Source organism: Hyperoodon ampullatus (genome assembly GCF_949752795.1).
Source record: "Hyperoodon ampullatus genome assembly, chromosome: 1".
Lineage (NCBI taxonomy): Eukaryota > Metazoa > Chordata > Mammalia > Artiodactyla > Ziphiidae > Hyperoodon > Hyperoodon ampullatus.
Window position 1 is genome coordinate 224,068,315 of NC_136914.1, and position 22,942 is coordinate 224,091,256.

At 44.7% G+C, this 22,942-nt stretch overlaps 1 protein-coding gene across 2 annotated transcripts in view; it reads right to left on the reverse strand.

Annotated features, from left to right (window-relative positions):
- Window positions 1-22,942, reverse strand: part of LOC307052188 ((E2-independent) E3 ubiquitin-conjugating enzyme FATS) — a gene marked incomplete at both ends in the record, with an annotated part of 242,601 nt that overhangs the window by 70,789 nt on the left and 148,870 nt on the right. For both annotated transcript variants that reach the window (XM_079703045.1, XM_079703044.1), the window contains 2 exons: window positions 3,432-4,554; window positions 12,754-12,845. In XM_079703045.1, coding sequence (XP_079559171.1) covers window positions 3,432-4,554; window positions 12,754-12,845 — 1,215 coding nt within the window. The remainder of the gene's footprint in view (window positions 1-3,431; window positions 4,555-12,753; window positions 12,846-22,942) is intronic.

The window sequence follows — 22,942 nt, forward strand, 5'->3', positions numbered from 1 at the left end:
AAATTTATTATTTAAAAAAAAAAATACTGGTTTCGGCATGCAACACCCAGTGAGGAGAGAAACATTCAGATCAACACTGTACGTCCCATAGAACACCAGGAGAACAGATTTCAGGCTGGGAGGGATTTCTGAGCCGGTAAGTTTTAACTCTCAAATGGCATGGCTTGTTACATTTAGTTAGAAATCAACTGTGTAGCTTACTCTCCTAATAGATTTTACCCACGGTAACTGGGCGCCAAATGCTGGTATTATTTATATGTCTATGAGCAGTCTTTGAACATCACCTTTGACAGTGATAGTGGAGATGGGGCCCACCACTGACAGCGTCCCCACCATCCTAACTGCTCTACTTTGGGCTGTCACTGAGGATGGCACAGTGCAAGCCAAACACACATGATTGTTCTCAGCTCTGGCACTTCATGGCTAGGTGGGCTTGGGCAAGTTATTTAGTCTTTAAGCCCCATTTGTCTTGTTGGCAAAATAGGAATCATGACATTCTCTTTACAGAATGGTTTGAATGATTCAAAGTAATAAATACAATGGAAGTAGCCCAGGGCTTGGCATCTAGGATTTCCACAGTAAATGTTGTGGGTATTGATAGGATGATGATAATGATGATGATGATGGTGGTGATGGTGACATTAATCCTTACAACAGAGGCAGGGATTTGTACAATGTCCATCTAGCAGGTGCTAGCAGGATGCTTCTAACAGTGGAGACGTAAGTAACAAACTTACAAGGACCAAGGAAATGAACAAAGAGGGAACCAATTCACAAGCCCTCTGCCCCTGAAAAAAGAACAGGTACCCCTGGGTCTGTTAAAAATGTTACTTCCCAGCAGACACGGCCAATCTGCACTGCACAAAGCATTTGATGGCATCCCATTTTCCCTAATCTTAGCGATCTTTCTGGGTGCGTGTCCTGGAGGCTCATTCAACAATACAATTTATAGGACTGTCTGTCTGATGACCCAATGACTAGAGCTAAAATTACTTTGCCTCCATTTGTAGAATCTCCCAGGCTGCACCTACCTTGCAGCTGAATGTAAGTTGGCTAGCAAGGATACTGCTCATTCTGTATTTTGGAATCTTTCAGATACAAAGAATCAGATTCAGTAACTATAAAGTGTGATGACCACTAACAGCACATGTAGCCACAGGAAGCTGTCAAGAATGTCTCAGACAAGATTCCAGTTTCAGATGAGCAAATACAAACAGTTCATTGGAGTTTTAATGAGCATCGCCACTGTCGGAAAGCACTCGCATTAAGGTTTAAAAGCTTTGTCAAGACTGAAGGTCAGAGAGCTTGAAGCCTTGTGTAGATTATACTAGGACAGACTGTGGTAGTTAGAATCTGTGAGTTGTGCTTATAAATTTCAGGCAAGAATTCTATAGCATGGACAAGAAGTGCTTCCTTATCACCCGGGAAGAAATGCATTCCATTGCAAATTCGTTTCTAAGTGAGAGAGCACAGCCATACAGGGATGTGTGTGTGCATGCGTGTGTGTGTGTGTGAGTGTGCATTTGTACACATGGACACATGTGTCCTAAACAGTGAGCCCAAGGTTCTAGAGCTTTGAACTTCATGACTGAGGGACCCAGAGTCACCTGGAACCTCTTTTCCTTATAGATTTCATCTCAGAAAAATAGAGTGGAAATTTTTTCAAGCTTAAGGGGACCTTAAGCTTGAAAAATTGAACATCAAATCCAACCCCTTCTCTAGTTACCCAGATGAGGAAACAGAATCAGAGCTAGTGTGGCATGTCCACGTTCAACGTGCTGGAAAATAATAGATCAGCAACTCTAAGAGAGGTGACCTGGCCGCCATAAATATCTCCTTCCTCAAATGGTAGGATGAGGTCATGTGATTTAGAGCCACTCAAATGCTCCACAGGTGAATCTTTGGGATTAGAGCTATTCTGGGGGGAAGTCGGCCCATGGGAAGTAAAAATTAACTTGCACTCTTTGCCTAAGAAAATCAATTATAGGAGTAGTCATTTCACAAAGTCACAATCAAAAATCTTGTCTGCGCCAAAACCAAAAATAAGATGTAGGGATTTTCTCTGCTCACGCTCCTCTCCTCTGAGATGAATGTTTGAGATCTGGCGCTGGTGATTTTTAAGGCTCCTTTGGTGAAAGTGTTATAAATCCAAGTTACTATTTCATACCATGAGACACAGCACAAAGACTAGGCTATGCTTCAATGGGGGAGCATACAACAATGTAGGTCGTATATTTCCAGACTCTTCGTCAACAAGGAAGAAGAAATGGCTGGCTTGAGAAATGTCTTTAAAACCCAAAGCGAGGCCCAGCTCTGCAAAACTGATGGCTGCTTATGTTTTCCTTTTTGCAGTAAGTCTGCCAGACTCAGACGCATTCAACAGTCTAATCAGTCTGAAAGCCATGTCAAATTGCCTTAAAAATCTCTGAGCATTCGATATATATACACTTGTTAAAATTAATTGTATCATTTAACATTTCTACGCACATTACAGCTTTAAAATATTTTAGTCACTTTTATTAATTAATAAAGCTTTTCATGGACAAAAATTGCACTGTAAAATTATTATGCATATGCCACATTTTCAACTTTACCACTATCATTTTTGAATATTTTCCCCAAGTGGAAAGTCACTAATTCATAAACCAGAATCTCTTGCGGAAGTGTACACAGGGAAGGAGAGAAGTCTGGCCTCTGGTTAAGGCCTGCTCCCCACTCTACCCCCGATCTCCCAAGAAAGGTAAAGGGTACCCAGGACAGCTGACCTTGGGAATTCTGCCTGGCCCTGGCAGTGGCGGAAAGGTATCAAATCCCAGCCGAGTTGCTCCAGAAAACACAACTAAAGAATCAGAAAACTACTGCTTCTGCTGTTTGGTGTGCAGAGTCCCAGGTTTGCCTCTTTTTGAAAATGTCCCATGATTACTATACACACCCTCACACACAAACACTCCATTCTGGAGCTTTGTGGTCTAGGTTTCTAAGGCCAACCCATCAACATCAACTACCCGATTGAAAAGTTAAACGTGCAGAACCCTGGAGACTTCCAGATGTGCAGATGTTCACACCAGAGGGACAAAACATCTGGGAGTGGACGGCCCTTGGCTCTTCTCATCCCGTTTTGGAATGAAAAGGGCCTAAATGAACTTCACTTGGGGTAGAGTCCCCTACTCATTATATAGGGTCTGGAGCTACTGATGGAAACCAAAGTTTGAGGGAGGGCCTTTCATAATCTACAAAAGTATCATCTAAGAAAATCTATCCAAACCAGACAGCAACACGGAGCTATCAACGGTCAACTTTGAGTGGAGGAGAGGAAGCAGTTACTGAGAACTGCTTCTTGGAATAAGTTACGTAGAAGAAACTCACTCACTATGCACCTTGGCAATCACACCAATTACCTGAAGCGGGGAGGGGTCTGCAGTGTCACTCACCTGCCGTGTAACTCCAGCCCGGGATGTGAATGGACAGTTGGTTGGCATGACCGTGACCACCGGTGTGACAATGAGCTGCATGGTTCTCCTTCCCTTTTCTCACAGAGATCTGGTTACTTCCGCCATCTGTATTTTCCAGTGGAGGAGAGCCTCTCCAAGGACACATGCCGGTTCCCGCGGTCCCCAAATGTACCCGCCCCAAAGATGGGTTGTCCTTCAAGAAACTTTCTTGCAAACCTAGGTTCCAGCGAGGGCCTAGGAGGTTCTGGTTTCCCTCCGTGAGCTCCAGCTTCAGGGCTCTGCTTATTGGCTCTCCGTTAGCTGTGCCAGCTACTCCATCTGGTGTCAATCTGTGTGAACTGCAATTGAGGTTGAGGGACAGAACGGATCTGTGCATCTTAGGGCCAGCAAGTCGAGGTGGCTCAATGGGGACAGAGAGGGACCTGTCCAGATAGTAGATGGAATTTGGACACGGCTGAGACACTCTGAGATGGACACAGGAGCTGAACACCAGCGGGCTCTTCCCCTCCTGTGACTGTGGGGTGCTTGGAGAAAAATGGTCCTCCCTGTTGTCCACATTGGTGATCCAGTACTCGTGTCCCTCACACAGCCGTGCGTGGGCTTCAGGGACCTTCAGCCCCATTACAGAGCTGTTTCTGGAGAATTCTGTACAGGTGAAAGGTCCACGGTGCCGACCTGGGTCGGCACCACCAGCCAGAGCAGTGGGGTCCCCAAGCAGAGCATCCTGGGCCCTGCACTTGATGCAGAGCGGGTCCCCGACAGCCTCCCACACCAGGGTGCTGGCAGGGGGCCCCACGCGCCTGGCCGTGATGGTGATGGAAGCAAATCCCTTCTGGGAGCCACTGCACGGCTTCTCCTCTTTGCGCAGCAGCTCTGTCGCAGGCCCTCGCTCCCCTGCCTGTGTCTGAATTCCTAGTCCACCGGGAAGGAACTCGAAGGCCCTGTTAATAGTGACTCCGCTGCGATTAGCCAGCGATAGCTTCATGGGATACGCACACGGCACAGGCAACTCGGCCCCATTTTCTTTTGATTTATTCTCATCAATCAGCTGTGAAATGACTATGGATGAAATCATTTTTGTGTTCTGAGATGCCAGAGTCCCCTGCAAATGGAAAGAGATGGCAATTATTCAAGCAGTTCATTGTAATGCAGGCAGGGAACTCTTTCAAGGGCCAAGAGGATGCTGGAGATCTTTGTTCCTAACGCTCAAGTGTTTCTCATCCAAGGCCTTTCAACACACACCTGACACCCAACACCTCTGAGCATCTGAAGGGCAGGAAACCCAGATCTGCTTGTGAAATGATTAAACGTTCTGGGAGAATTCCTCTGACTGGGGAATTGGTTTTTCTCTGCTGGGTGTCTGCTCTTAGTTTATTTAATGGTGTTTGTGTCCATGGGGATTGCCAAATTTCGATAATCACCTTCACCAGGCCCAGGAGCACCTGAATACAGGTTCACAGCCTCACAGAGGAGGGAAGACGGGATTCTGGAGGGGGGCTGGGATTTGGGGGCACAGGTACGTGGGAGATGAGTCCATGCTCCTCCATGGAAACAGTAAATGTGATTCCAAGGAGCTCCGCCCGACCCTCAGTCCCCAACTCCCCAGCACAACCTTCCATCTTTGCTGGTCTAGACTGGAATTCAGTCACTCACTCAGGCTTGGCATCACAGGGGTCAAAGTCCAGAAATGAAAACAATGGAAATCAAATGCCCAAGCTTGACAATTGCCCAGACTAACACACTGATGACAATCTCATAACAGAATAGGATGGGGGTGGGGATTTGGAACAAGACAGATGCGATTTTCCTGCATTTCAATGCTCAGTTGCATAAGCATGAGTTTTTGTCCAGTATAATGATCAAGGTGTTGCATGCTTCCTAATCAACAGACCCTGCTTCCTAATCAGCAGATCCTATGCCCTGACAGTAAACCACTAGTGTGTCCAAAACAATGTGCTATGATTTTTAATAAAGCATCTAACCAGGTTGAGACCAGGAGGAAGACTCTGCCCTCGTTTTGTTTTTATTACGTGCGTGCATGAAGCACCGCAGAAAGAGACACGGAAGACTGAGTGCATCCAGCACTAGTGAAAGCCTGCAGGATCCTGAGCCTCTATGTTGACATTCATGAATCTACGTGCTTAAAATGAACCCTTGCGTGAGCCGCACAGCACCCAAAATAACCCTGGGAACTGCTCACCGCACACTGCCTGCAAAATCTTCACTTCAGGGGCCTGAAGTCGTAACTGGTGCATAGCACTTAAGCAGCAGTTCTCAAAGGCCAAGGCACCTGAGAAGCACCTGAGATGTTACACTTGCAGGTTCCTCCGGCTCCAGAGACTTTGATTCTGTAGGCCTGTGGGTAGGGTCCAGGCATCTGCATTTTAACCAACATCCCTGGGACCCTGATATAGGTGATCCAGGGAACACACTTTGAGAAACACTGACAGAGTCATGGGACTGCTGGTCTTTTCAAAAAGGGGGCGGGCCTGCATTTGATGAGAGCAAATTATTATCTTTTCCTAAGATGGGATAAGAAAGCGCAGTGGCCTTTTCTTTAGAGCAGGATGAATATTCATTTACTCAACTAGTGGAATGCTCTCCTCCAGCTGGGCTTCTGAGGGGAAGACCCTCACTCATGTGATGTCAGCCCAACAGCCCTTGCTCATTGCATTGTACTATTTCTCAGTAGTCCTTACTACTAGACACGGGAAGAGGGAGAGCTTGTCCTTCCTGTTTTTTCCTTTGTTTTCTTGCTTTCCTGGCATTCCTCATCACCTGACACATTGTTATATTTGAAAGATACATGGTAACATTGTAAATCAACTCTATTCCAATATAAAATAAAAATTAAAAATAAATAATAAAGATACGTGGTAAGTTGCAAATTCAAAAGATGACAAGAGATAGGAGAAGAAGAAAAAGAAGAAATGGATAGGAGCATCATTCTGAAAATCATTTTTTTAAAAATCAAAACACCACGGCTACCTTTTTCCAGATGGCCAACGTAAGCCAGGCTCTGCTTGAAACCTCCTCTTTCAAGATAGGGCCTCCTCTTCAGCGGTTCTCAGCCCAGGTTACACACGTGAGCCGCCTGGGAGCTTGTAAAAACCCCACTGTGCAGGCCTCATCTCCAGCAATTACATTAGGATCCTTGGGGGTGGGGCCCCAGGCATCCGTGCTTTTTAAAGCTTCCAGTTGATTGCATAGGCCTGGCAATGCTGAGAGCCACCTGGATGCCTGAGGCACCTCCCTCTCCCCTCCCCCTCTGTCTCTCTCCCCACCCTCCACCTAGCCCGTTCCATGGCTGTTGTTTATCCACAAGAAAACTGAAGTTCACCTGGTACCAACCCCAGGCTGTTTGACTCGAACACTATCGCTCCCTTTTTAAATTTCGTTCTGATAATAATTGTTCCCATGCAATCTACAAAGTGCGTAATCACACCCAGAAGGAACTCCTTTGACACTGGTCTTTGAAAACAAATACCCATCTTGGAAACTGGGCAGCATTGGTCTTAGAGTGCACTGTTTCCCAAAGTTTGGGCCAGTGATCACCTGCATAGAAAACACCTAGGATTTAAATCCTCATTTTATGCAGATTTCTAAACTCTTCCCTCTGAAGACCTAAGGTGAATCAGGATCTCAGGGCATAAGGCCCAGAAGTTGTATTTTTAAGGATCTGCCAGGTGATTCTTCTGCACAGATAAGATAGAAAGGATGCTGGGCCAGAACTTGGACCTCCTGAGGTCCCTCCTGAGCCTGGGGCTCCCAGACTGGCCACAGGACCTTGGAGGCAGCTTTGGATTCCACAGCTATACAGCAAGGAGCAAACAGTAATTCTTGTGGGGACGCCAGGCTTCCTCATACTCTGGTCTCCAACATTAAGAGGGTACCCCACACTTTAGGCTCAAGGTCCCATGAGAGCCTCGGCCTTGATATAAACAATGAGTGTCAGAAACAAGGGGTGTGTGTCTAGGAATGAGTTAAGGCCATCTTAGCCTGGAGCAAGGGCAGACAGGGCGCTGACTCTGGCTACATCAACCTTGCTGCACACCTGAGCTGAGTCGGGGAGCCACGACCCGGAGCCTGGGGCCACCCACACTGGACAGACGCCCTCAGGGCTGTGCTGGGGCTGTGGGCATTACAGCAGGAGGTCCTAGAGGCCCAGAAGGACGGGCAGAGAATCAAGCACCATTTCATTACCTTGGGGCTGGCAAGTGCTACTGTGACTTTGATCCCATCCAACGCAAACAGATAAGGGAAGAGACATAATGAATGATATGAATCTGAACTTATGTCTGAAGCTCCGTCATTGCTCAGGACGTCAGGGTGACACTGTTCCTGGGGGATCAATGCTGAAGGAAGCCCAGTTCCAAAGAAAAATCTGTTTGCCTTCTCTACCTCATACGGAAGTTGTGGAAATCAAAACCAATGATGGCTGTGAAAGTACCTCTCAAGATATGAACATGTTATGTAACTCCAGGGTATGACTTGTCCTGTGAGTTAGCAGAAATCAGTGGATATCTGATATAATCAAACTTATGGAGGAATGAGGGAGTATTTATATCAAAATTATACATATTTCACAGGAGTTTATAATGAATGCATCTGAGTTTATTTGAGTTGTATAACCCATTACATACCCAGTAGAGTGAAATTTTGTGAATGTGAATGTAGAATGAAAGTAACTATTTTAGATGCAAATTCTGTTATTCATAACATAGATTCATGGTCAAACCATTTATTTATTCACTCATCAGACAAATATTTATTGAGCACCTACTATGTGCCAGGCTCTGTGCTGGGTGCTGAGGGAACTTCCTGGACTCATGGAATTAACAGACCGGACATAACATGAAGCAGGTCATCAGGTTGCCAGGCCAGGGATTATTAGGTTAAATTCTACTGATTTTTTTCAGGTGTTTAGACTCAGCTTTGACAAAAGCCCCCACCAATAAACTGAGAGAAATTAAAAAGGAAACACTGCACTCTTTGCCCTTCAATCTATATCATACACTTGTAGGGGAAGTTCTATTTAGGAAATTTTATTTTCTCATTGAGATCTATTAAATAACTAAAGATAAGGTCTAACCTCTTAAAAATCAGTATCAGTTTGCCAGGGCTGCTATAACAGAGTACCACGGTCTGGGTGGCTTATGCAACAGAAATTTTATTCTCTCACAGTTCTGGAGGCTAGAAGTCCAAGATCAAGGCGTCAGCAGGGTTGGTCCCCTCCGAGCCTTCTCCCTGGGTCTTCACATCTTCTTCCTTCTGCGTGTGTCTATGTCCTAATCTCTTCCTATAAGGACACCAGTTGTACTGAATTACGGCCCATCCTACCTAACTACCTCACTTAACCTTAATCACCTCTTTAAAGACCCTGCCTCCAAATATGCATTCTGAAGTTCTGGAGTTAGGACTCCAACATCTAAATGTGAGGGGACACGATTCTGTCCGTAACAGACTACACGACATCACGTTGGGTCCTGCTCTTCTTCTGGAGCTGGGAAACCAAGAAACAGATGAGGCAGAGGGGCTACTTGATATTCCTGTCCACCAACTCCTTTTAAAACAGGACAAATTTTCTTAAAAAGTAAGCACATCTTTTCTATCAAATGTCTTCCCCAATTAAGCTATTTCAAGGTGTCACTCCATCGGTCCTTTGTTAACTGCACACGGCTTTGAAAAAAGATGTCTTTTATCTAAAATAAAATTAACTGATGTAAGATTTGATTTGAAAGGAAGAAAATAATCTTGTATTTAAGATTAGATAAATAATCTTGTATTTAGAACATTCAAGGTCAGAGAGAGGTCAAATGAAAATAGTTGGGGTTTGTGTCTGGCTTTTGTAGTAAATCATCCATGTCCTGACCATCACCACACAACACTACCTTTGTACACGCTCTCTTTCATAAATGTCGCTTTAAGATATTGATTTCTTTTAAATGCTTCAAGCACGATTTTGTAGTGCTGGTAACTGCTTTCATAGTTCTATTCATTTTATTGACTGTTTTTAACTTTATATTTATGCTTTAAGGCATATTACTATGAAGGACTCCCTTTCATAAATTGAAGTAAGACAGAGATAAACAGCAGATGATCAGGGAAATCATATCCTGAACCACAGGAGTTAGGATGCTTCCATTCCTGTAGCAATTTATTTCTCCAAAGGATAAGCACCGAATCCAATCTATAGCTTTGAAACCTGTATTTTTCTCCATGAGACAATTCTTCACTTTTCCATAGCTGTTCTGCAACGTACAACTGTATTTGCCAGTGGAGCCTTTGGTCCTGTCTCTCCACAGATACAAACTGAAGTTACCTTTGCATTAGCTGCAAGCATGCTTACTCCCACTTGGTTGATCTAGTATCATCATCACAAGGTAATCTGCCAACATAGTGGTATTTCATCACTGAATGTAAGAGTGTTTTCAAATATATGGGTTCACTCTGGTATGTAACAATAGGGAAGGATGGTTTTAAGACAAAATGGAAAAATTGGAAATTGGAAGACAGGGATTGACACATACACACTACTATATATAAAATAGATAACTAATAAGGACCTACTGTATCGTACAGGGAAGTCTACTCAATACTCTGTAATGACCTATATGGGAATAGAATCTAAAAAAGAGTGGATATATGTATATGTATAATAGATTCACTTTGCTGTGCACCTGAAACTAATACAACATTGTAAATCAACTATATCCCAATAAAAATTTATAAATAAATAAATTAATTAAAATTTAAGAAAAAAGAAAAATAGGAGATTTTCCCCCTCTCCATCCTGCAAATTTTATCTTTCCACACATTTACTAGAATCCAAAGGATTCAATGCAGTGTAATGTATTACAGTGAAAACCTGGCAAGAATCTAAATGAATTTTAAAAGGGGATCGGGCAAGTAAATCATGGCATGCACGACTGCATCATATTCTGTCGAAATTAAAAATAAAGATTACAAAGAATTTAAATGATATGGGAAGTTGCCAGTGATAGAATGTTATGTAATAAAAGAAAGCTATAAATGTTGATATACATTACAGTCTTATGTTTAAAAATGCATGGGAAAAATAAGGGAAAGAAATATATAAATATTTTCTTATTTCTCTATTCCTGTATTTTCCTAAGTGTCTGTATGAAGTTGCCATTATTTTTGTTATAGGGAAAATTTAAACATTGTTTTTTAAAAAAGAAAACCCTGTTCCATATTTCATTCCTTTTAAGTAATCACTTGGCTGAAGAAGTGCCTGCATATCCTTTCTATGGCTTCGATGAATTTGAAAGGAAAAGTGATCAGTCTTGTGCAGGCTCTGGAGGAGAGGCAGAGATTCATGGCAGTTACAAAGGAAGGCCATCCGTCTGGAGCGTCTCATCATCTTACAGCATCCTTATAACAAACCCACAGGGACAAGCCTTAAAAACTCAAAGTTAGGAGGGAAATGTGAAAGTCACACTACTGCCTTGATCAAACTAGACGATCCAGATCACTACAAAGCAGAAGTTTAGAAGGTATGGTTTCTGGGCGTTAACTCAGTCATAGATAATAATCAAGTGTGAGTATGTGAATGTGTGTGTGTGTGTACGCGTTACAGAGACCCAACCACATGGCCCCAAAGATCTATATCATTAATGACCAAACTGATTAATTTTAACATCAACAGGAAAATGCTGAACTTTGCCAGCTCAGTGTGAAAACAGATGGGAAAGATCTTCAGATGGTATCTTTCTTTAAAAAAAAAAAAGTAGCAGTTGACCTTCACATTATCCTCCCCTTCTTAACGGGGCATCTCCTGCCAGGGATGGTTCTCGATGGTCCACGGCTCCTGCAACTCATTCCCTGCCTGCAACCTGGGCTTCCTGCTCCTGCTCAGGGAACACATTAATTAGTGCTACCCATCTCTGCATCTTCAGACAGGGAGCTCCGTGTTCCACATAGAAATGGCTTTAAATACTGATGACTAAATCTCAGGTCCCAGAATAGTGTCTTTTCGCCATCATGTGAGATTCCAGGCCTGGGGTCTCTGAGGAAATGTTGAACTTTATTAAACGCAAAGCTAAATCAAAGGATAATACCTAAGATAAGCATTTAGGGGGCAAATTATTTTTTACAGCTACCCTTGCTACTTTAATGTTATGAAGGGTCAATTCTTACAGTTCCACCCTCTCTTAGAATTACAAAAGTTGGAGGCAGAATTTCATTTGTGAAAGACAAGAGATGCCTTGTAAACGGTAACACTTCAGACAATTCTTTCAGGCAGGAAAGTCTATATTTTAAGTTCTGTTCACTGGAACGAGCCTTTGTCTAAGCCAGCCCTTTAGAGCAAGATCAGACAGAAGCTCTGGAGTCAGACAGCTTATGAGCTGCGAGATTTGGGTCAAGTCAACTACTGGAGCTACTGAAGCTTTAATTTTCTCATCTGCAAAATAGGTATAACAACAGTACAGCTGTCCCTCGGTATCCAAGGGGGATTTGCTCCAGGAGCTCCCTCAGATACCAAAATCCAGGGATGCTCAAGTCCTTTATATAAAATGGCAGAGTGTTTGCATATAACTTATGCACATCCTCCTGCATACTTTAAATCATCTCTAAATTACTTATAATAACCAATACAATATTATGCAAATAGTTGCTGGCGTGTGGCAAATTCAAGTTTTGCTCTTTGGAACTTTCTGGAAGTTTTTTTCCAAAGAGTTTCAATCGGCAGTTGAGTGAACCCGCAGATGAAGAACCTGTGGATATGGAGAGCCCATGGTACCTCCCTCCCAGGATCATGGGAAGGACAAAATGAGTCACTTAGACAGAGCCTGGCATGTGATACACTGTCAATACTACCACTGTGTACAGAGTTTTTTATTGTCTAGAATCAAAACATTTCATTTTGGAAATATGACCTCTAATTTTCTTCCCCCAATGAGACTACTGACACTTTTTGCAGTTATAACAACCTGTGGTAACTTAGATTTCAAATTACCTCTTCTCCACCTTCACAATGCCAAAGGGCATCATCCTCTCTCCCCAGCAGATTAATTTTGGTTTAAAATTGAGATTCAGTCACCATACTCTCTTTTGATACTGCAAATCTACAAATTATAGGTCAAGATTATAAAGGAATAATTGAATACACACTGCATACTTTAATGTAAAGTCTTAGTCATTGATGGTTAGATTTTCTGCTGCGTTGATTCCATTTTTGACTAAACAAAATAAAATGCAAACACAAGTAGTCCGGTGATCGTGTTTTACAATTAGCTGCATTTTGCTGACTACTCTAGAAATTAGAAACATATGTTACCTCAGTGAAGTCAGATTTCTTCTCTGGAACATCAGACTGGAGATTTTTAAGGGCAATGTGATCGTGGGGACTGTACTGGTTGTCCCGTAATCCTAGGCAAAGGGAGATAATATTGCTATTTTTTAGTATACGAAAGGATAAAATGGAGTATATAACTTTACTATAAAATTTAATGTCATCTACTCAAGTATTATATGAACCAATAGTGAATCCAGTGTACTCTGACCCTCGATAAAACCTTGTCTGTTCCCCTCATTCACTCCACCCCTCCATGGAGGCTCTGAGTTCCCTATTAGTTAGTTTATCAGGCTGCAAGGTTCCTTCTTCCATACCACTGTTTATGTTCCCAGACTCAGGAATAATTGAACAAGTTTAGCCCTCACACATTCACCCATGTCCTGAGTTTACACCCAGCAGAAGGGTCACTTCTATGGATTTCTCGACAGCCCTGGAGTTAAGAAAGCCTGAACTTGCAAGATCGACTTTCATCCAACCTCTTAACACAATCATTTCAGAAGGAGTCTTGAGCGACTCAGACACTGATACTGAAACTGTTTTGGAATATCTGAGGATAATTTTGTGATGATATCCGTGAGGATAAATGAGACACTGTAGACCACCCTCCACATAAATATCGGCCATAGCAATAGCCGAGAATATCATCAGACCCAAAAGCACAAGGCAGTGGGCCAAGAATTGTAGAACCTGGGCTCTACCATCCACCAGCTTGAACACAATGGACAAGTCTACAGAATCGCTCTGCAGAGTTTCCTTATCCACCCAGCCTGCCCTGCACACCTTGTGGAAAGCTGGGTAGAAGAACAAAGCACTCTGTGAGGCAAACCAGCGGTATTAGGACATCTGCCTGGGTGTCTTGCTGCTATTGCAGGAATGTGAGTCAAACACAAGAAGGTGGGGTAATGATGAGAGTCTGTGTGGCCCCATCCCCACAGCCCAGGGTCACAATGTCACTTCCACAAATGCAGATATTCTGGGGAAAGTGATTTTCCAAAAGACTACAAAAATGTTTTCCCAGCGGCTGGTGCTGATGATGAGAAAGAAGAGATTTAAGAAAGCAGCTCTCTAGGGCTTCCCTGGTGGTGCAGTGGTTGAGAGTCTGCCTGCCGATGCAGGGGACGCAGGTTCGTGCCCCGGTCCGGGAAGATCCCACATGCCACGGAGCAGCTGGGTCCATGAGCCATGGTCTCTGAGCCTGCGTGTCCGGAGCCTGTGCTCCGCAACGGGAGAGGCCACAACAGTGAGAGGTCCACGTACCGCAAAAAAAAAAAAAAAAAAAAAAAGAAAGCACCTCTCTAAATTAGCATATTGTCTTTATCAACTCATGAGAAGGGTTTATTAAAGAATTCAGATAAAATTTAAAGCATTTTATGGGAAAAATGATGTGCTATAGTATTTTCAAGTTTGCAAAGGGGTCAGGACATGGCAATCTCAAGGGCTACCACGGACCCATCCAAAGCCTATGTCTCGTCTTGTCCTTGGGTGACAAAAGAACCCCCGTCAGCTCGACCTAGACTTGTGGCTTGTCTCCATCTATCCCTGCTATTGAGCGACAGAGACAGTCATCCAAGATGATGTGCACAGATTACTTCCTGTGAAGCGCAAATATAAGACCTGAAAGATGTCGTGGATTTCTGTGCAGAGTCGATACATCATGATGAACTGACAATAAAGCTGATGAAGACGGAAATCTCCTGGCTCTGGTCCTGTGGCACCACGTTTAAGAACTCCACAGTCAGCACAGGCCTGGGGCCAGCCCGGCCTGGGTCTGCATCCCAACTCAGCCCACCCGCAGTAGGGGAGTTGCTCACCCTCTCTGAGTTTCTTTATCCATAAAGTGCAGATAATAACACATCCTGCCCAGCCTTGCCATCCGTGCGCTAAGGGTAACGTATGTAAAGTGCTCAGGCTGGGGTGGGATGCGGGGTTAATGCTCGATAAATGACCCTGGTTATGACTGTCAATGAGCAGGACCAAGGCAGCTGCCCGCCCCCACTCAGACCCAGATGGTCACTATCACCAAGGCATCCCTGCTCACTGGAATCAGGCCACAAAATCCCAGGGTCTCTAGCTACATGTGAGACTTTGGGCAAGTGACTCAGCATCCCTTGGTTCCTTGCTATGAAATGGAGATAGTGGTGCTTACTTCACAGAGTTCCTGAAAAAAGGATGTGACCTAAATCGCTAGCCCATAGCACAATGCCCAGATTATAACAACATGCAACAAGCCTTAGCTATGGAGAAGTGTCTTCATCTCTAGCAGGAAGGAGGGAGACTGCCCCCATCAGACAAGCAGGGGCTGCGTATGAGTGTCTGATCGCTGCTGTAACAAATGGCCACAAACTTAGTGGCTTAAACAACACAAACATATTATGTTGTAGTTCTGGAGGTCAGAGTCCAATATGGGTCTCCCTGGGCTAAAATCAAGGTGTCGACAGGGCTGCACTCCTGTGGGAGGGGCTGGGGAGACCCTATTTCCTTGCCTTTCCACCTTCTAGAGGCTGCCACGTTCCTTTGTTTCCATCATCACATCCCTTGTGATTAGATTGGGCCAGCCAGATAATCCAGGATAATCTTCCCATCTCAAGGTTCTTAATGCCACCTGCAGAGTCCCTTTTGCCATGCAAGGTAATATATTCGCAGGTTCTGGGAACGAGGACGTAGACATATTTCGGGGGACCATTATTACGCCCATCACAGCCTCGTTGGGAAACCTGAGGTAGATGTATTCATTGGAATGTAGGGCCTTTAAAATGATGACACTGTGGGAAAGTACTTACAATGCAACATTAACTGAAAGAAAGGAATCAAAGGCTTATGAACCCCATGATTGCAACATTCAAAAAATTTTTAAATGTGTGTGGGAATTCACACAAATGGCAAAATTGTAACTTAGAGTTATGAGCCTGTTTTTGAGTAAAACGGAGGTGTGACTACAGCCATGCATGAGGGTGCCTGATCAATTAATGATGACCCCAAAGGCCTCAGGAGGGGGATTACCAGAATGGTTAAAAGTACAGACTTTGGGGAAAGAAAGACCCTGATTCAAATCCCTCTCTGACCCTAACCATTTGGGCAGTTTAAGTCATTTTGGGCAAGTTCCTTAAATTGTCAGAGTCTCATTTTCCCATGTGTCAGAGGAAACACAAGACCTGTCTCCTAGGGGGGTTACAAGGAATCATGTGATGACAAATATCAAGAACTTAGCAGAGTGCCTGTCACATGGTAACACCTCCCCGTCCCTTCCCACCTGACCACATAACTGTCACTACTGATACAGCCCCCCTCTATTGGGTGGCCCTACCCTGGCATCTCTGAGTAAGGCAAAGCCAGTGGACATTTGGGGCAGGTTACCAAGAACAAGACTGACAGGAGTTCGGGCATTTTCCAGCGCCTGGGATTGGTGTCCCCAATACAGAAATTTGCAGAAGCCAGGACGTGTGGCACCTGGCCTTGGTTTCTGGAAGAGATCCTGCTGCAAGGGCAGGAGGTGGCCAGGCCAGTCCGCTCCCTCTCTCCACAGTGTGAGCTGGTCTTTCCCAGAGCTCTCGCAGGGGCAGGTGCTTGTCCCAGGGCCAGCAAGTCAATTTCACTCTGCATCAGGAAATGGTCCCGGTTAAAAGGAAACTGGCAGAGGGTGGGTGGGCCCTGCACACCCGTAGGACAGACAGGGCTTCGTCACAGGAGTCGGGCAGTCCAGGTCCAAATACTAGTTGTGTGCCTCTGCGTAGTTTACGTAACTTCAGGGCCTCCAGTTTCCCTGCTATGGATCTAGGACACTGAGCTGACTCTATTCCTGCCCTGCCCCGTTGCCTTGCTGCCCCCGGCTGCTGGGAGAGTAGCTGTCAGAGGCTCACGGCTTTGCTCGTCTCTGAGAACCATCCTCGACAAAGGCTATACTTTTCTCTACCTTGGCCACAGCCAGTGGTGACTCTGAGGGGTACAAAAGCCAGGGTAACTCTTTTGTTTGTTCCAGAGCATAAACCGAGGACCAGACTGCACCTGAGACCCTCCTTCCTCAGCACCTTCCCCATCAGGCCTCCCTCACTCTCTCTCAGGGTTCTGTCCTGAAGAGCACCCCCTCCCTCATGCCCCCTAACCCCCGCCTCAGGCTCTGCTTCTTGGAAGCTCAACATATTTCCAGCTCACGGTGCTGGCTAAGAGTGGGGGCTCTCAACGTGGGTCCCCATGCCAGCAGCCTCAGCATTATGGGGTGACTTGTTAGAAATGCACATTCTCTGAAATAATGCTATTTGCAGCATCATGGATGGACCTAGAGATGATCATGTTAAGTAAAATAAGTCAGGCAGAGAAAGCCAAATATCATATGATATCACGTATATGTGGAATCTAAAAAATGATACAAATGAACTTATTTATAAAACAGAAATAGACTCACAGACCTAGAAAACAAACCTATGGTTACCAAAGGGGAAGGGGGGGAAGGGATAAATGAGGAATTTGGGATTAACAGATACACACGACTGTATATAAAATAAACAACAAGGTCCTACTGAATAGCCCAGGGAACTATATTCAATATCTTGTAATAACCTACAATGGAAAAGAATCCGAAAAAGGACATATATTTTATATATATATTTTAAAATATATATATATATATAATGTATACCCAAAACATTCAAATCAACTATACTTCAATAAAAACATTAAAAAATAAAAATGTTTTTAAAAAGAAATGCAGGGACTTCCCTGGCAGTCCAGTGGTTGGGACACCGTGCTTCCACTGCAGGGGGCGTGGGTTCGAGCCCTGGTCAGCGAGCTAGGATCCCACATGCCTCCTGGGGCGACCAAAAAAAAGAAAAAAGAAAGAAATGCACATTCTCAGGTCCCACCCACTGACGTGCAGAACTACTGATTCAGAAACTCTGGCACAAGACTCAGCCTTCTGGGCTTTACTAAGCCTTCTAGGACACTCCATGCAGCTCAAGTCCAAGAACACTGCTGGTCTTAGACTAACAAGCTCCTGTACGGATGATGACTTTAGGCCCTAGAAGGTGATGGGAGTGCTTCTGATTCACCATCATCCCACGGCTTCTAGAAAACCACACCTCGGGGATCAAAATGGGGCTTCTTATCAATGCTTACAATTAGAATGAAGCCATCAGGAATGGCAGCAGGCTGTTATTTTGAAGCAAACTAAAACTCAGCCTGGTGAGCCACCCACTCATGGCTGGTTAAAGGATTGATTGTGTGCGGTGCCCAGTGCCCTCTGTGCCCGGGGAGAGTGTCAGTGCACGGGCACATCTGATGAGGGTTTCTCTCCCGTGATGGTTGGAAAGATGGAACTGCTTCTGTCTCCACCAGCCTGAGACATTCCTCCACAGACACTCCTGCCCTGGAGGCCTTCCCGGAGGCCAAGCGCAGAACAACATGAACTGAGCATGAGGCCCTGACCCAGGTTCTCCTGGAATCCAATGTCCTGCCTGGAGGGAAGAGTGCTTCAGGGATGGGATCCATCTGAGCAGGAGTTTATGCCACACTCAGGGTGATGGAGGCCCCGGGCTGGACCGAGCGGCAAAGGCAGTGAGAGGCTGTCCCCTCCCACAGCTCTAAGAGAAAGTCACAGTCTGGCTACTTCTAGCCCCAGTAAGCCACCGGGAGAGCCCTGCCAGCCAAGGGACCCAGGAAAGGTGTGGGATGGGGTAGATTTAGACAAAAGTGGACGTGGGGTGGGAGAAGGCGGCGCAGCCCAAGCAGAGGCAAAAGAGAAAAGTGGAAACGGCTTAAGGGAAAGCATAAGAGCAGAGAAATCCAGCAAATCTGGGAAACGGCAAGCAGCATGTTGCGTGAAGCCTGGGATACAGGTAAGGCATTGCATACAATTCCCTTGCGGCACCTAGCATGGCATGAGCTGTCTGTACAAAAGTAGCCGACGAGCCACATCACGCATTGACTAATGAACCCATCCATCAAAGTCGTGTGGAAATAATGAACGCTCCAGCCTTTCGTTGGTACACAGAGCTTGCTTGTTTTCATATCTCTATCATGTGTATCAGGGACAGAGATGGGACAGTCACATTCCCGCTTCATAGACTGTAAACGCTTCCCTCATTTCTAGTCTGATGGGAGGCAAGGTTTACTCGGAATTTTCACCTGCCCTCAAGGATACCCCTTTCTTAATATTCTAAGTAGATGTTTCTCAGAGACAATCACTTTTCAGATTTGAATTAAACTAATCACCTCTGTGAGATCTGACCCTGTTAACCACTCGGTGCCTCTGGACCATCTTTTTATGGTTGACTATTGGAACACTGGGGTCTTCTTACTGTCTTTTCCCTCTTGGCTACTGTGTCTTCCTTTCTTTAGTGGGTTCTCTCCTTGACTCCCTCTGGGTCTTCCTACCAAATCTCAGACCAGTGCCAAGGAAGGACCCAGACCTCACCTGTGGGCACCAGCCCTTAGAACCAGCTGCCTTCAAGCCCCCTCAAACTCAGCTTTTCCAAAAAGGGACCAATCATCTCCCCTCAAGCTGCTGCCACTGCAGTCTCCTCCTTCCCCTCCCCTCCTCCCCCATATCCATTTTCTTGGCAAGTGGTCACCATCCTCCCATCACACACAATAGAAATTGAGGTGCCCCCTCCACACCCACCCTTTCCTTCACTGCCAATGTCCAGCTAAAACCCAAGTCCTGATTTATCTCATGAAAAAGGCTCTGCTACATCTCATCAGCTTAATCTTCCCTGAACTGCCTGGTCTCAGCAAGGTCACAGTCAAGTGGTGACTCCACCAGCCTCGTCTCCTGTCAGGTACTCCCAAATCCCCTTGACATTGCCAGTTTGTGACCTTGTGAAGGTCACACGCTCCTTTGAAAACTCTAATGAAAGGGATACGTTTTCCGCCCAGAACAGGACCTGGGAAATATACACATAACAATCTGAGCCCATGTGCGTGGGGTGCTGGGGCTCAAGGAGACCAGGATACGGGCATATATCTGGACAAAACTATAATTCAAAAGATACATGCACTCTTATGTTCATAGCAGCACTATTCACAATAGCCAGGACATCGAAACAACCTAAATGTTCACCCACAGATGAATGGATGAAGAAGATGTGGTATATATATACAATGGAATATTACTCAGCCACAAAAAAGAATGAAATAATGCCATTTGTATCAACATGGGTGGACCTAGAGATTATCATACTAAGTAATTCAGACAGAGAAAGACAAATACCTTACGATATCACTTATACGTGGAATCTACAATATGACACAAATGAACTTATCTACAAAACAGAAATAGACTCACAGACATAGCGAATGGTTGCCAAGGGGGAGGGTGGCAGGGGACGGATGGACTGGGAGTTTGGGATTGGCAGATGCAAACTAGTATGTATAGAATGGATAAACCACAAGGTCCTACTGTAGAGCGCAGGGAACTATATTCAGTATCCTGTGGAAAACCATAATGGAAAAGAATGTATGTTTATGTATAACTGAGTCACTTTGCTGTACAGCAGAAATTAACACAACACTGTAAATCAACTCAACTTCAATAAATAATTTTAAAAAAGAAATAATCCAAAGACTTTGAAGCTTAAAAGTTTATTAAGTAAAATTATTTCCATGAAATAATTCTCTAATTATTCTCTAATAAAATCTCTCCCAAGTTCCAAAAAAGAATTCAAAAAAGGAGATCAGGATAGAAATCCTTAAAATAAGACTCCTTCTCCTTCCTGGATGTGGCTGCTTCATCGTCTCTGTGACTTTGGCCTTGGATGACACCTGCCCAACTTTCCCAGGGGGCTAACTCCTCTGCACAGCTCAAGATCACATCCTCTCAGAAAGGCTCCTAGGCCTTCCCCCACCCCACATGCCTTCCAACCTGTGTTGCCACCTGTATTCATTTCCTAGAGCTACCATAACAAATTTCCACAAACAAGGCAGCTTGAAACAATGGCAACTTATTCTCTCACGGTCTTGGACACCAAGTTGTTAGTAGGGCCGTGCTCTCTCTGAAGAACTCAGGGGACAATCCATCCTTGCCTCTTCCTACCTTCTGGTGGCTGCTGGCCGCCCTTAGCATTCCTTGGCTTGTGGCAGCATCACTGGTCTACCTCCATCCTCACATGCCCTGTGTCTCTGTGTCTCCAAATCCCTCTGTCTTTATAATGACCCCAGCCACCAGATTGAAGGCCCATCCTAACCCAGTATGACCTCATCTGCAAAGACCTCATTTCCAGATAAGGTCCCATTCACAGGTCTGGGGGTTAGGACTTGCACATGTCTTTGGGGGGGACACAATTCAACCCAGCACAGTGCTCCCTGACAGGCTGGCATCACTGTGTGTCCTCACTACGCTGTCCTGTAATCGTCTGCTCTGAGTGTGTCCCCCAAGTTGAGAGAGGCCTTTAGAGGACATCTCATCATCACCTTCACCTTGTGTTCAGTACAGTGCCTGCCAACTGAAGACATTCGCTGAGTGCTGACTGAACGAACAAATTATTTTATTTTATTTATTTTATTTATTTATTTTTTTGCGGTACGCGGGCCTCTCACTGTTGTGGCCTCTCCCATTGCGGAGCACAGGCTCAGGACGCGCAGGCTCAGTGGCCATGGCTCACGGGCCCAGCCGCTCCGCGGCATGTGGCATCTTCCCGGACCGGGGCACAAACCCATGTCCCCTGCATCGGCAGGCGGACTCTCAACCACTGTGCCACCAGGGAAGCCCTATTTTATATTTTGATAAGAGTTTTATCTATGGGAAAAAAATCAGAACACACCTTCCTCTGACAGTTTGATCATATTCCACTGATGTTTCAAAGACATTTTACTTAGATTCAAAGGTCTTTTAATGACAAGGATGCGCTCGGCTAAAGGAAAGAAAAGTCGGCCACAGTTCACATCTGTAATTCCTCTCAGAATGAGTCAGGCTCCCACCTTCCGTGCCGGGCTGAAGAACCTCCAAACGCTCTACCTGATGAAGTCACCAGAATGTTTCCATGGCAACTGGGGAGGGGGTGGGGAGTCCACCCTGTGCTACTTCTCCTGAGCAGGAATAGCAATCATCCCTTTGACATTTATATCTGAGGCTTTGTTAGCAGGTAAAACACGTTTGCACAACCATTAAAGTTTTCTGCAGAGTACTGTTAGGTGTGAGACACGGAACTACTGCCTACAGTCCGAGACACATTTCCCCTCAACGTCTCATTACTGTTTTATTTTTCACCTCGTTTTGATGATGCTGGTTCTCTTGCCAGGCAGCATTTTTACTGTGGAAATGTTCCCTTAGTATTAAAATACATTCAGATAACACCACAATGTTAATTTGTTTACCCTGCCTGTAATATGTGTTACCAAGTTTTGCAAACCGGTTTATCTAGAAAATTGGGCAACACAGCAGTCTGTTTACCGTGCATGCTATTATAAGAATGATCAATTCCTACAATTTCATAAAACACCTTTGACACTAAATTAAAATAAATATTGTTTTCTAATGTATACCCAATCACGTTTGAGGTAGCTTATAATTAACAACACAGATAAAAACCAGCCAAACTGTGATAAAAGAAGCAAGTAATGAGCTGGAGAAAGCACTGCACCATAAAGCCTGGGTTAAAGATGACCCTGGAACAGAAGCATCACAAACTAAGGGTGAGTTTGCAGCAGCCAAGGCCAAAGCGGGGGATGTGATAAATGGCATAACTCATCCCCTTTCAAATGAAATACACCGTTTCATACGGAGAGTGGTTTTATCCCCTGGGACAACGCATTGATAGCATGGGTCTTTATATAAATGGACAGCACCTTTGTAAGCTGGTTCAGAAATACCAGGACAATGTAAATTTCACTGGACAACCCCAAGGTGCTTCGAGTGGGGTCAGTGTCACTATTACGCCATCATGGTTAAAATTTATTGTGCGATCACAGCAAGACAGATATTGGATGCAAAGGTTATCTCCTTTAACACTCAGAATGACCTTTGGAGGAGAGTACAATTATTATCCCCATTTTACAGATGAGAAAGCTGAGCCTAGTTGAAGTAACCTGCCAATCATCACCTGTCTAATAAGTTTCAAGCTGAGAGTTTGCAATATTAATTATCACTGCACAGGTAGAAAAGGTAGAAATGGAGCAGAATCTGTAGGATCTGATAACCTCTCCTATGAAGCTTGAGAAAGTGGACGGAGCAGCCTGGGTTTGG